General features: G+C 44.4%; 1 protein-coding gene across 2 annotated transcripts in view; it reads right to left on the reverse strand.

Annotated features, from left to right (window-relative positions):
* The window catches only part of MAP3K10 (mitogen-activated protein kinase kinase kinase 10), a 108,254-nt gene that overhangs the window by 57,947 nt on the left and 37,539 nt on the right, over window positions 1-12,768 (reverse strand). For both annotated transcript variants that reach the window (XM_068250819.1, XM_068250818.1), the window contains exons 3-4: window positions 12,219-12,399; window positions 10,033-10,181 (exon numbers count right to left, since the gene is read on the reverse strand). In XM_068250819.1, the coding sequence (XP_068106920.1) occupies window positions 10,033-10,181; window positions 12,219-12,399 (330 nt within the window). The remainder of the gene's footprint in view (window positions 1-10,032; window positions 10,182-12,218; window positions 12,400-12,768) is intronic.

Here is a 12,768-nt window from a genome sequence, read left to right on the forward strand (position 1 = left end):
TGTTTGGATAGAATGTGGCGGCTCATGCTGGTGGTGGAGAGGTTGTTAATACTTTTCCCCCTGCTCAGGCGGGTCTTGCACACCTTGCAAATCGCCATGGTAACATCCTCAGTGCAGTCTTCAAAGAAAGCCCAGACTTTAACTGGCTGAGGACTCGGACCTCGTGCGTGATGTGCTGGTGCTGCTTAACCCACTGCTGGACGCTTGAGAGGTCATCCAAGTAATTATCTGGTCCTGTTCTTTTGGATCTGTGAGGGTTGTTGTCCTGGACAACATGGGCAGTATTGAGTGGGTTTTCTTGGGTGCTCCCCTGTGGCCTGTACGTGAACCGTCAGGGGAAACACCTCTTCCCTTGCCCCTCCCTCTTTCACCGGATTTCTTCCTCATTTCACTTATCCTTAAAGTACACGCTGACTGGCAGCAGTACAGTGGCAGTACAGAAATGCTATACAGTGGTGGGTGAGCGGTGTACCACTATTGTCAGCAGTGACACAGAGCACAATGCTATACAGTGGCGGGTGAGCGGTGTACTACTGTTCCCAGCAGACACAGAGTGGAAGTAAACACAATGCTATATAGTGTGGCTGAGCCGTGTACACAGAGTGGCATTAAACACAATGCTATATAGTCTGCTATATAGTCACCCCGAACAGGGTGATGTTCTGCAGAACCCGAACAGTGGCAAACACTGTTCGCCCAACACTACTGGGAGGGAACGCAGATTTTAGTACCTAAACACACGATACAACATGTTTTCCGGGGTCGGACTCTGAGGCACATACAGATGGTCCCGATCATCATCCTCATCATACAACTCTTCTCCTGAGTCTGACCCACCCACCACCTCTGCCACCCCAACATCCCCAGACACAGACCCCTCATCGTCCTCAACATTAACTTGGGATGCTGGCCTGAGCCAGACCTCCTCCTCCACATCAGGCCCCATCATCTCCTCAATGGCAGCCCTCATTAATCGCTCTGGCGACGGACTGATGGACACAACGTTCTCCTCCGGGGAGGGCTGCTGCTGACCACTGGCTGCTGGGGTGGATGTTATAGCTTGCGTGGGGCGTTGGCTGTTGCTGTTGTTGGGAGTGCTGCTCACAGCGGAGGTCTCTGGGGAACTCATGTTGAGCTCATATAGTGGTTGACGGTGAGTGGAGTATTACTGATCCCAGCAATATACACACTGACTGGCAGAGTACGCAATGCTATATAGTGTGGCTGAGCGGTGTACACAGAGTGGCAGTAAACACAATGCTATATAGTCTGGCTGAGCGAGCGGTGTACTACTGTTCCCAGCAGAATCAGAGTGGCAGTAAACAATGGTATATAGTCTGGCTGAGCGGTGTACACAGAGTGTCAGTAAACAATGGTATATAGTCTGGCTGAGCGAGCGGTGTACTACTGTTCCCAGCAGAATCAGAGTGGCAGTAAACAATGGTATATAGTCTGGCTGAGCGGTGTACACAGAGTGTCAGTAAACAATGGTATATAGTCTGGCTGAGCGGTGTACACACAATGCTATATAGTCTGCTATATAGTGTCAGTAAACAATGGTATATAGTCTGGCTGAGCGAGCGGTGTACTACTGTTCCCAGCAGAATCAGAGTGGCAGTAAACAATGGTATATAGTCTGGCTGAGCGGTGTACACAGAGTGTCAGTAAACAATGGTATATAGTCTGGCTGAGCGGTGTACACAGAGTGTCAGTAAACAATGGTATATAGTCTGGCTGAGCGGTGTACACAGAGTGTCAGTAAACAATGGTATATAGTCTGGCTGAGCGGTGTACACAGAGTGGCAGTAAACACAATGCTATATACTCTGGCTGAGCGAGCGGTGTACTACTGTTCCCAGCAGACACAGAACAGTAAACAGAATGCTATATAGTGTGGCTGAGCGAGCGGTGTACCACTATTCCCAGCAGACACAGAACAGTAAACAGAATGCTATATAGTGTGGCTGAGCGAGCGGTGTACCACTATTCCCAGCAGACACAGAACAGTAAACAGAATGCTATATAGTGTGGCTGAGCGAGCGGTGTACCACTATTCCCAGCAGACACAGAACAGTGAACAGAATGCTATATAGTGTGGCTGAGCGAGCGGTGTACCACTATTCCCAGCAGACACAGAACAGTGAACAGAATGCTATATAGTGTGGCTGAGCGAGCGGTGTACCACTATTCCCAGCAGACACAGAACAGTGAACAGAATGCTATATAGTGTGGATGAGCGAGCGGTGTACCACTATTCCCAGCAGACACAGAACAGTAAACAGAATGCTATATAGTGTGGCTGAGCGAGCGGTGTACCACTATTCCCAGCAGACACAGAACAGTGAACAGAATGCTATATAGTGTGGCTGAGCGAGCGGTGTACCACTATTCCCAGCAGACACAGAGTGGCAGTAAACAGAATGCTATATAGTGTGGCTGAGCGAGGTACACAGAGTGGCAGTAAACAGAATGCTATATAGTGTGGCTGAGCAAGCGGTGTACTACTATTCCCAGCAGACACAGAGTGGCAGTAAACAGAATGCTATATAGTGTGGCTGAGCGAGGTACACAGAGTGGCAGTAAACAGAATGCTATATAGTGTGGCTGAGCAAGCGGTGTACTACTGTTCCCAGCAGTGACACAATGACAGGGGGGACCCTGGCTAGCGTGGCTGGAGCGCGAACTACCCTGCCTGCCTACCCAAAGCTAAACCCACAGACAAATGGCGGAGATATGACGTGGTTCGGGTATTTATTTACCCGAACCACGTGACAGTTCGGCCAATCAGAGCGCGTTCGGGTCCGAACCACGTGACCCGTTCGGCCAATCACAGCGCTAGCCGAACGTTCGGGGAACGTTCGGCCATGCGCTCTTAGTTCGGCCATATGGCCGAACGGTTTGGCCGAGCACCGTCAGGTGTTCGGCCGAACTCGAACATCACCCGAACAGGGTGATGTTCTGCAGAACCCGAACAGTGGCGAACACTGTTCGCCCAACACTAACCGGGACTAACATCAGAAAGTTGGTCTCTGCTTATACTCGAGTCACTAACTATAAATGTAAAATCTCCCCCCAAGCGCACCCCACCATATGCACAGCAGGACTGCGCAGCAACGGTTTTGTCCCCACCCGCCGTTATTGATACCCGCAATAGTAGTCTTCTCCCCATGGTACATGCATTCATTTGCTTAGCCTGTCAGACCTGTCTCATTGCTATGACGCCCTCTAGCGGCGCCTCACTAGATGGATCACATCAGAGATGCGACAGGACTGATAGGCTAAGGAACGGAGTGCAGCGTAGACTGGTAGAAAGCCTCACCACTCTGAATATGCCTGCCCCCCCCCCGACCACGGTGCCGCAGTGACCCGGAGTGCGGCTCTGTCTGACGGGCATGCATGGCTCTCAAAATACAAAGGCCCGCCCCCCCGACCTGGAGCTCGGAAGTTAGAGGACCTGACAGCACAGATCAGTGAGTTTGAATGGCATGCACCCGAGGGCACACATCCATAACATGTATGGTGGGAAGAAGACTGCTAGTGTGGGTTATCCATCACACGAACAGTGGGTAAGACGTTTTACACAGCCGTTGACGCACAGCTCTGCTGTGTCTATAGTGGGGGTGTTACATTTGTGCATAGTGGGGGCACACATCCATTACAAGGGGAACGGCACAGCTATTATTCAACCTTACATTATGTCTTATTATATGTAAAGTGACCCGCAATAGAACCAGAAGTAAACTTATAGCATATGGTTGTAGAACTGTGTAAATGTAGTGCCATTTCTATGTAGTTAGAATCTGCCTATGCTCCATTTTTCATTCAGTTGCTCTATTGGGGCATTTATTTACAGGACTTATAGGCAAGATTCACCCTGAAATTCCACCTGCCATTTCCTACCCTTGGCTTATACTCGAGCGAATAGCTTTTTTCAGGTTTTTTGGGTGACATCTTGGGGTGGGGGGGAGTTGGCCTATACTCAGGTCGGCTTATACTCGGGTATATACGTTAGTATTTTATTGGCTGAAGATACACGCTGAACTTCAGCAGATATTTAATGTTAGTCTACTCTTTTCTCCAGAAGCCCTGTTATTAGGCAATATTAGGGATGATATTCTGTCCAACCACATAATACAGGCTTATAAAGCCCTTGTTGCTTACCCACGCAGAATTATAGTATTAAGATAGAACCAAGAGATACCCCCTCGCATTACGCATAGGACAGCTTATGTACATAAAGATCTAGCTCTTATAAAGAGAGTGTACACCAAGCAAAACGGTCTTAAAAAATGTAGGAACATTTGGGTAAATGGCTTTCCTTTTATGACTTGGATTTCGGTGATTGATTCTATATAATGACTTCGCTATTCACGGGACTTGGGCATTTTCCAGAGGAGTGTATGGCCAGACCAGGCCTTCCAAGGTCATGGACCATTTACGGTCGTTGTGCTCAGGCAAAGTTATTTGAATTTGTATTGCATTTAAAGAGAAACTCCGACCACGAATTGAACTTTATCCCAATCAGTTGCTGATACCCCCTTTTACATGAGAAATCTATTCCTTTTCACAAACAGACCATCAGGGGGCGCTGTATGACTGATTTTGTGGTGAAAACCCTCCCACAAGAAACTCTGAGGACCGTGGTACTCCTGGCAGTTTCCTGTCTGCGAACCTTGCTGCATTGTGGGAAATAGCTGTTTACAGCTGTTTCCAACTGCCAAAAAAGCATGCAGCAGCTACATCATCTGCCAACAGTAAAAATGTCACCATGTAATAAATGTCAGAATGTAAATCAGGGATTTTAAAGATTTTAAAATGGGCAAACACTGACTAAATCATTTATACATAATTATTGTAAAAATGAAGCACTTTTTTATTACATTATTTTCACTGGAGTTCCTCTTTAAATTGAATTGAAAATCAATAAAAATATTCTTTAAAAAAAAAATGCACAACAGCCTAGGCTTTTTAAATAAAATATACTGAATTTGGGTAAATCAGGTGCTTCTATCTCAAAAACATTTCAGAAATTTGGCCGCAATCAAGTGTTTTTGAATGTTTTATCAAACGTTTGGTAAATTAACAAACTCATTATGCTTAAAGAGAACCTGTACTGAGTAAAATTATTTAAAATAAACACCTGAGGTAACTTCAAATAAACATTACATAGTTACCTTGCCAGCAGTCCCTCTCAGAAGCTCACCATTTTCTTCTGACAATGATCCCTTCCAGTTCTGACAACATTTTGTCAGAACTGAAATATATCAGTTGCTGTCAGTTATATATCAGTTGCTGTCAGTTACAGCTGAGAGGAGAACTGACGTGTCCATGTTTCCCTATGGCTCAAGTGGGCGATGTTAGAGTTTAACTGTGTGCTGACCAGAAAGCTGTTATGGTGTAATGGCCATTTTCAAAATGGAGGACGGAGAATTACATTGATCACAGTGGACAAACAGGATGCAGGAGAGGAAAAAGAGATTAAAGAGTAGACTACACAGGAGGTAAGTATGACCTGTGTATGTTTATTTTGACTTTTAATTTTCAGTTCAGGTTTTCTTTAAGTTTGTATTCATGAAAGTTACAGAATGGTTATCAACAATTTTATCGAACTTTTGATAAACCTTTAGTAGCAGTTTGAGAAGTTGTTGGTAACAAATGTGAAGTTTGTAGTCATTAAGTAAAAAGTGGGCGTGGTTTAGCGTGGATTACTGAACAGACTATCTCCTGCAGTCTCTTATTGTTATTCTTGTCAGGAGGGAGTGAAGTTGAAAATGGAGCCTTTTGAGCTACTTATGTACGAGTTGAGGGTTATGCAAGGGCGTAGAAGGGATATAGGGTCAGGCTGATTTCAGTGCGTAAATTTAGACCCCGTATTCTTTTAGACGAGTACACTGTAATTGAAATAATTCATAAATTTCGTCTTTCAAGAGAGATTATTTTAAGTTTGTACCAAGAATTCAGCGATAAACTTGAAAGTACCGTATATTCCGGCGTATAAGATGACTGGGCGTATAAGACGGCCCCCACAACCTTTCCAGTTAAAATATAGAGTTTGGGATATACTCGCCGTATAAGACTACCCCTTTTCCAACGCACACCAAATTAAAATAAAAAAAAAAAAATCATGTACTGGTGCTGTGTATGAACAGATACTGGTGCTGTACAGTATGTGGTACCCAGTATATAACAGTATATAGTCAATTGACTTGTTGCATTGGTCAACTCTCCTTAAGTAGACTGGTCAGCTCTCCTCGTCTACCTGTTTATCAGAGCGGTATGGAAGAATAGATTGCGCTCCCTCAGCAGGGAGATCTGAGAAGCGGTAACAGGATAGGGCGTATCACCCGGCATGAATGACACCCGGCGTATAAGACAACCCCCAACTTTCCAGAAGATTTTCAAGGGCTAAAAAGTAGTCTTATACGCAGGAATATACAGTACCTGTCAAAGGAGTGCTGCAATACCTGGTCTGACAACATTTTTGGTTGTTTTTCATTTCTTACATAAAGGGTCATATCAGGCTGTTGCAGGAAGGTAGTTGGAATGTCCCAAGTGACATTCTCACATATTTTTGTACAAGTACTGGGGGTTATACGTACTCTAGCACCAGAATATATTCATTTGCCGAATACCAGATCAGAATGGGACGAGGTGAAAAAACAATTCTTCAAGATGGCAGGAATGGGTGCTATAGGCAGCGCTCATGTCCCATTAATTCCACCAAAAGGCAAAGAGGCAGTGTACAGAAACCGTAAGCATTTTCACTCCAGTAGTCTGCAAGTCATGTGCAATGCTGGCATGATCATCACAAGTGTGGTGACAGGATTGCAGCAGCCCATATACGGGGGATTTCCTCCCGGCAGCCATTACACAAGGTTTCTCCTTCCCTCGTCCTCTCTTCTAGAACTCCAGACCACAAGTGGCGGGAAAAGCAGGTCACGTGCTAATTATCCATAATGCCACATGCTCCACCCTTCTGATCTGTAGAATACCTCACACTTTGATAAATAACAAAGTGTTATCAAACGCTTACAGCACTGATACCTGACAGTTACCTAAGGGTTTCGGAAACATAACTCATGCGCTGTGAAGTGATCAACACACATGCATTTATCTAACACTTGTTGATGAATTGAGGCCATAGCCCCTTCCCTTCACAGGAGGCTACTAAAATACTTGTACATGCTCTAATTAGATTGTCTTGACTATTTTTACAATCTACTACTCTATTCATTGGCACCTCTCCAATCCCTACTGAACTCTGCTGCCCACCTCATCCACGTCTCCTGCCACTCCTCTGAGGCAGCCCCAGTCTGCCAATCTCTCCATTGGCTACCTATAACCAACATCAAACTACAACAACAAAATATTTGGACAGCACTTTTCTCCCGTAGGACCCAAAGAACATAATCTTGTATCATTTCAGTACATAGTGTTGTGTTACAGGGGAAAAAATGCCGTAAATGCCAGACTAACCAGGTGGCTTTTCAGTTTTGATCTAAATGCCTCCGCCTGGGTTGGAGCTGTCTTTATTGGGTGTGGCAAGGCATTCCAAAGGGTAGCAGCAGCATGACAGAAGGCTCTGGCTCCAAATGTTTTTAGTTGGACTCTGGGTCTGGGCGTGGTCAAGTTATTAAATCCTGTTGATCTGAGGTTGTCAGAGGTGTGAAACCGCTGCAACAAATCCTTCAAGTATCTGGGGCCCAGGTCTTGTAGAGCTTTGCCAGTTTAACGCCTCACCCTATCATACAAAGCTCTCCATAAGTTGTTACTGCCTTACATTCTCTCATTATTCTCCAGGTACCATCGCACCAGGAACATTTACTCTGTTTTTCGGGTCATTATATTGAGCTTTCTTCCCACTGATAACTTTCTGACACAGGGCAGGAAGGGCATAGATATAAAAAGGGCAAATGTGGGTGGAGGATGATGCCATTAGTACAAGGTTTCCCAAACCTGTCCTCACGACCCACCAACAGTGCCATCTTTGGCAGGTAACTTCACTTATGCACAGAGGGGGCAATTAGCGTCTCAGCTATTTTATTTATTGTATTTATTTATTGTGGATTGATCAACTGTGTGGATTTCCACAAAACATAAACTGTTGTTGGGTCTGGAGGACAGAATTAAAAAACACTGTGTTAGCAGAATATCTGCAATCCATGCAACAAGGAGTGGCACCACTCCAAAGTAATTATAAGCTCTTCATTCAAATGTAAAACAGCGAATGTTTTTAAATGTTTTTGTTTTACATTTGCATGGTGCTGACCTCTGTTGCATGGACTGAGGATTAGCTCCGAGAAGCACCTTAGCTGGACCAATTCATGAGGCCCCCAGTGAAATTTTGATGCCCCCCCCATGTTTACACCCTTTGCCTTCCCTCACCTTGGCCGTAAAACAAGTGTGGCCATCATGATCTTTACACCCATAACAAGTGTAGTCACAAAAACACCTGATCTGAAATATAGTTCCCTGTATTGGAGGAAGGGAAGGTTAGTAGTTGGGGGTCCCCACAGCTCTGGGCCCCCCGTGATCGGAGGTGCTGCTCCCCTCTAGTTACACCTCTGGGTTTGGCACACTGAGCTATATTTACACTTTTGGGTGCTCCTACCACTTAGTGTATGTAGAATATCGGCAATCGCTTTACCTAAGCTACCTTTCATACCAACCCTCCCCAACCTACTCCTAAAAGTAACCCTCCTCCTACGTACTTCTAACACTAAGGATTCCCCTAACCTATGCCTAACACTACCATCCCTACCTGTGCATAAGTTTCCATTGGCTATATATCCAGGGGCATCCAACGCCCAAATTATACACAAGGTATCACAACTGCCATCTATGGCAATGCCCAAATTAATAGGTGGCACCCGGTGTCCGCATTACCTACCTTGCCCCAGGATTTGCTGGAATTATTCATCTATTTAGACAAGTGCCCTTGTACTTGCTGCAGGGAAGTGACTTTTTTCTCAGTATGGAGGCTCAAATGAGACTAAATCACATAACATCTACTGTAATTCACCACATTTCAGCAACCACCACTATATTCTAATATAACAGTGATGGCTAACCTTGGCACTCCAGTTGTGGTGGAACTACAAGTCCCATGAGGCATTGCAATACTCTGACAGCTCTAAGCATAACTCGGGGAGGCAGGGGCATGATGGGAATTGTAGTTTTGTCACAGCTGGAGTGCCAAGGTTAGCCATCACTGCTATATAATATGACCCAACTTTTAACCCCTAACAGCACATTGAAAAAAATGTGTACAAAATAAAAATAAATAGAAGATCTAGTCCAAGTTTCATGATTTACCGGAGATGCCTTAGTAAATTGGGCCCAGTGTATATACACATAGCCATACATCTAGTGAACCTGATTCAATCAACAAAGCGATCGACTTTATTTAGCGATCCACCTCAGCTTAGTTGATCGACTAGTGGCCCACACAATACAAACGATTCACCTTCGGTAATCAATCTGACCGATGCTGAGCCTCCATGCTCTGAATGCAAAAATCGATTCAGAGTCAATCGATTGATATTTGAACAGTAGCTGATTCCTGTGCGATTGACCGATATCTTGCATCTTGTTCGAATGACTAGGCTTGTCGATTCAACATGATATCAGCCAATTTTCAATGATTGGGCATACTGGAACACACTCGATTCTTTCAAAAGGTTGATTGTACAGCCAAATCGCTAGATGTATGGCCACCTTAAGGATTTGATGTTGACAGCAGTTTAGTGCAATATGTGATTTTACTCACACAGAAATGACACTTAGCAAAGCAGAATGTAAACAATGCATTCTGGTCTGTCTGCCACACTACAAGCTAAATAAAAAAAACGTGTTTGCATGCTGAAATGAATTGCACAAGCCTTCACATAAAAAGTCCAGAGTCATCTGTCTTCCTAGGTTACCGCGACAACTAACTTTCTCTCAGTTCGTTATCGTGGTGCGGTCATGGTAGCCGGCAGAACTAGGATAGGCCGAAATCCCAGTGATCTAATGAGAAGTGATGGAACAAACCTTCCAAGATCCTCACAAATGGATCTGGACATGTTGACGGAATCGGAAGAGTCAGCTTGTTCATTGCAACCCCGTAGGCAACAGCCAGAGCATCGATTTCCCGGTAAGGAACTTCGCCGGTAAGCAGCTCCCAGAGAAGAATACCAAAACTGAAAGACAAAAAGAAACGCTGAGTATTCTGTACCATCACAGCAGACATAGCACTGCACAGTATTCCGCTGGAGAGATTAGCAATTGTTTCAGCCTGTTTCACAATAACCTAAAGTCTAACTTAAAGAGACACAGAAGCGGAAAAAAAAATGATGATATAATGAAATGGTTGTGTAGTACGGATAATTACTAGGACATTAGTAGCAAAGGAAATATTCTCATATTTTTATTTTCTGTTATATATAGTGTTTTTTATAACATTGCATCATTCTCTAATACCGTATTTGCAGTTTACACACTACTCAGCATTCTAAATGATTTTACAGAGCAGGCCAGTGAACTTTTGAACCCTTCTCTGCTGAGAAATATAAAATACATTGACAGACACTTGAGATAACAAGCTTCAGAAGACAGACCTCTCTGTGACTTTGAAAGTCGTGGAGCTCAATGGCTCTTTTGCTTGCACCTCTGACACTGTGGATGTCCTTAGCAGGTTTTGGTGCGGTGTATCAGTTGCTACCCCGAAAATAAGATACGGTCATATTAATTTTTGCTCCAAAATATGTGCTAGGGCCTATTTTCAGAGGAAGTCTTATTTTGGGGGGAAACACTAGTAGCTTTCCTATACAAAATGCATATACTGCATGCCCAGCTGAAACACAAGGAACATGCACAGAGCTTGTGGTTTGCAGATATTGGCTCACTTACAAGAAAATGATTCTGCTGATCATGTGGGTAAAGGTGGCCATACACTTATAGATTTGCAGCAGATTTGACCATCAGATAGATTTCTGTCAGATGCCTGTCAAGTCGAATCTGACAGGAATCTAACTGATGTGTGCCACACACTAGGAACAGATTTCCAATAGATTTCACAATGAAATCTATTGGACATCTATCTAAATGCATTACTGGACCATTAGATCCAATGCAACTCTATGGCCATGGATCTGCTACCAGCAGCAGATCGACCTAGATCTTCTATCCTGTCAGATAGATCAAATCCATTGAAATCGGCCACAAATCGATCGATCAATAGAGTTGAAAGAATCGATTTCTGATCTATCGATTCCATAGAATCAATTGATCGAATGATGGCTGAAATTGGCCAGTGTATGGACCCCTAAAGAGTCCATTTCTTGCAGGTAGAGAACTCTGTCAGGCTCCCCAGAGCTATGATAGGATAAGCTTTGTGTCCTGGGAAAAGGTGAAGAGGTGAAGTTCTGCTGATGCTTATCACGACAGGACTGTAGAACCCATAGTATACTGCTGCTCTCCTGTATCCTGGCTTTGAATTGAGCGTGACTTGCTGGTGTCATGTGGGCTGCTGCCAGGGCTTACATTCGGGGGATGTCTTATACTTCAAGCATGCTAGGAATTCCTGCTAGGGCTTATTCTCAGGGGATGTCTTACTTTAGGGGAAACACTGTATGTATAGAGTGCTTGGGGGGGCCCAATGTAAAACTTACACTGGAGCCCACAGCTCCTTAGCTACGCCACTGAGCAAATGCCAAAGAATTATGGTATGCCCGCACTGTAGAACACCACCCTCCTGGTCACCCAGCCAGATAGCTGAAATGTGATCCTGAATTGAACGTAGAATAAAATTTTGATACTTCAGTAGTGGGAAACTTCTGGCTAGTCCAGACAAGGCAGGTTATTTGGGTTGTGCGCGGCACCTGGCAATTTGGTCACTGCCCTACAGTAGAAAGCAATACTAATAGCAGCCGCAGGGGGGGTTAGTTGCGCACTTAGGCATCATGTGAAGGTTAAGGTTAGGCATCAGAAGGGGGGTTAAAGTTAGGCACCACCAGGGGGTTCTGTGTAGTAGGGAGAGGTTAGGTCATAGTGAAATATAAGCAAATATTACTGATATTTCACTATATCAATTAAGTTGTAGAATTTTGGTAAATTTACAGATATTCTACTAACGCTATTTCCTGCACCTTTTAAACTAATTTTTTTTTCCGATTATCCCTCTTTGAACATACACCTGAGCACTGTGGCAGGTCACCAATCATGGTCATGCCCATTACCTCCACACATCACTGCTCTTGGAAAAGAGGGAAAGCCGGATGACTTCTGGGGCCATCCAAGCGTAGGTGCCCGCGGCACTCATCTTCGTGGTCTTCTGCCATTCCCTGGCCAGTCCAAAGTCTGTGATCTTCAGAGTTTTATTAAAAAGGTCATTGTTCTCGATCTTCTCAAGAATCAGGACTGAAGAAAGAAGAAGAGGAAACACAAGGTCACTAAAACCATCATGAGTTAAACAACACTATAAGGTTTGTAAGTTATCTTTACCCAAAGATCAAAGACCAGCACACACCAACCAATATCCATTCCTGATCAAGGAACAAGTCAGTCAAATTGATCAAGTCATTCATGAATTGGGAGTACATTTTTCAGAGAAAGAACCATTTTCCCATTTGCTGACCAATGGAATGTGCTGGTAAACATCAGTCAGACCTGCACAGATCTTGGTGCGAGTTTGTGCAGGATCAACTGATATGACCCTGAATGTGGCCAAATGGCTAGTGATGTATGCGGGATATGGCTGATGATGCACTGTTGTGGGAAGGACATGAC

The sequence above is a fragment of the Hyperolius riggenbachi genome, chromosome 8 (genome assembly GCF_040937935.1).
Source record: "Hyperolius riggenbachi isolate aHypRig1 chromosome 8, aHypRig1.pri, whole genome shotgun sequence".
Lineage (NCBI taxonomy): Eukaryota > Metazoa > Chordata > Amphibia > Anura > Hyperoliidae > Hyperolius > Hyperolius riggenbachi.